The sequence below is a fragment of the Alexandromys fortis genome, unplaced genomic scaffold (genome assembly GCF_014885135.2).
Source record: "Alexandromys fortis isolate MF-2015 unplaced genomic scaffold, M_Fortis_MF-2015_v1.1 scaffold_70, whole genome shotgun sequence".
NCBI classification, from domain to species: domain Eukaryota; kingdom Metazoa; phylum Chordata; class Mammalia; order Rodentia; family Cricetidae; genus Alexandromys; species Alexandromys fortis.
In genome coordinates, this window is record NW_026067955.1 from 7,143,707 (window position 1) to 7,144,778 (window position 1,072).

Here is a 1,072-nt window from a genome sequence, read left to right on the forward strand (position 1 = left end):
AGCATTTGCCTGAATATATATATATGTGCACCACAGCGATGGCTGGTACCCATGAAGGTTAGAAGAGAGGCTCAGATCCCCTGGAACTACTTACAGACGGTTGTGAGCTGCCATGTCTGTGCTGTGAACTAAACCTAGATACTCTGGAAAACAGCATGGAGTTATCTCTAGAGCCTCTTAGTCTAAATTCTTTAATTTACCCTTTGACAATTTCATACATGTATGCAATATATTTTGATCATTTCCATCTTCCATTAACTCTTCTTTTCCCACTCCCATTTAACACTTCTTCCAAACAAATTTGCCTCCTACTTTCATGTCTTTGTGTGTCTGTGCGTGCGCGACCCATTGAGTTCAATGCGGTTATTTACGTGCACGTGGGTGAGAGGCTATTTACAGTATTTATTCTCACAAAGGACAACTAACCAGTGGTTACACCACTGGAGAAAATAACTGCTCCTCTTTCAGATATTTAGTCCATTTAAGGCCCACCTGATTTGAAATGGAATTTGTGGGAAAGAATAAGACCCTGAAGTGCATTTTCCCAAATAGAGCCAATTTATTGAGAACTGTAATCTTTCATATTAACTCCTACACTCCTCTCTCGATAAATATGTAACACCTACTAAGTGTGATACCCACTAAGAGCTAAGTACTTCATTAGAATATGGCAGCCATGTGACCCAGATGGTGTGTAATTCAGATATTTGGAATTCATTCTTCCTCCCTTTCAGATTCAATATGGCGATCCTCCCATATATGTGACAGAAAATGGAGCATCTCAAAAGTTACACTGCACTCAATTCTGTGACGAATGGAGAATTCAGTACCTCAAAGGATATATAAATGAAATGTTAAAAGGTGAGATAAGCCAGACGGTGGTGGCGCACGCCTTTAATCCCAGCACTTGGGAGGCAGAGGCAGGTGGATCTCGGATCTCTGTGGGTTCGAGGCCAGCCTGGTCTACAAGAGTGAGTTCCAAGACAGGCTCCAAAGCTACACAGAGAAACCCTGTCTCGAAAAACCAAAAAAAAAAAAAAAAAAAAAAAAAAAAAAAAGAGAAAGAAGAAAA

General features: G+C 40.4%; 1 protein-coding gene across 1 annotated transcript in view; it reads left to right on the top strand.

Moving 5' to 3' along the window:
• Lctl (lactase like) overlaps window positions 1–1,072 on the top strand; it is a 20,299-nt gene that overhangs the window by 13,586 nt on the left and 5,641 nt on the right. Inside the window, exon 11 of the mRNA XM_050152006.1 lies at window positions 735–861. Within this exon, the coding sequence (XP_050007963.1) occupies window positions 735–861 (127 nt within the window). The remainder of the gene's footprint in view (window positions 1–734; window positions 862–1,072) is intronic.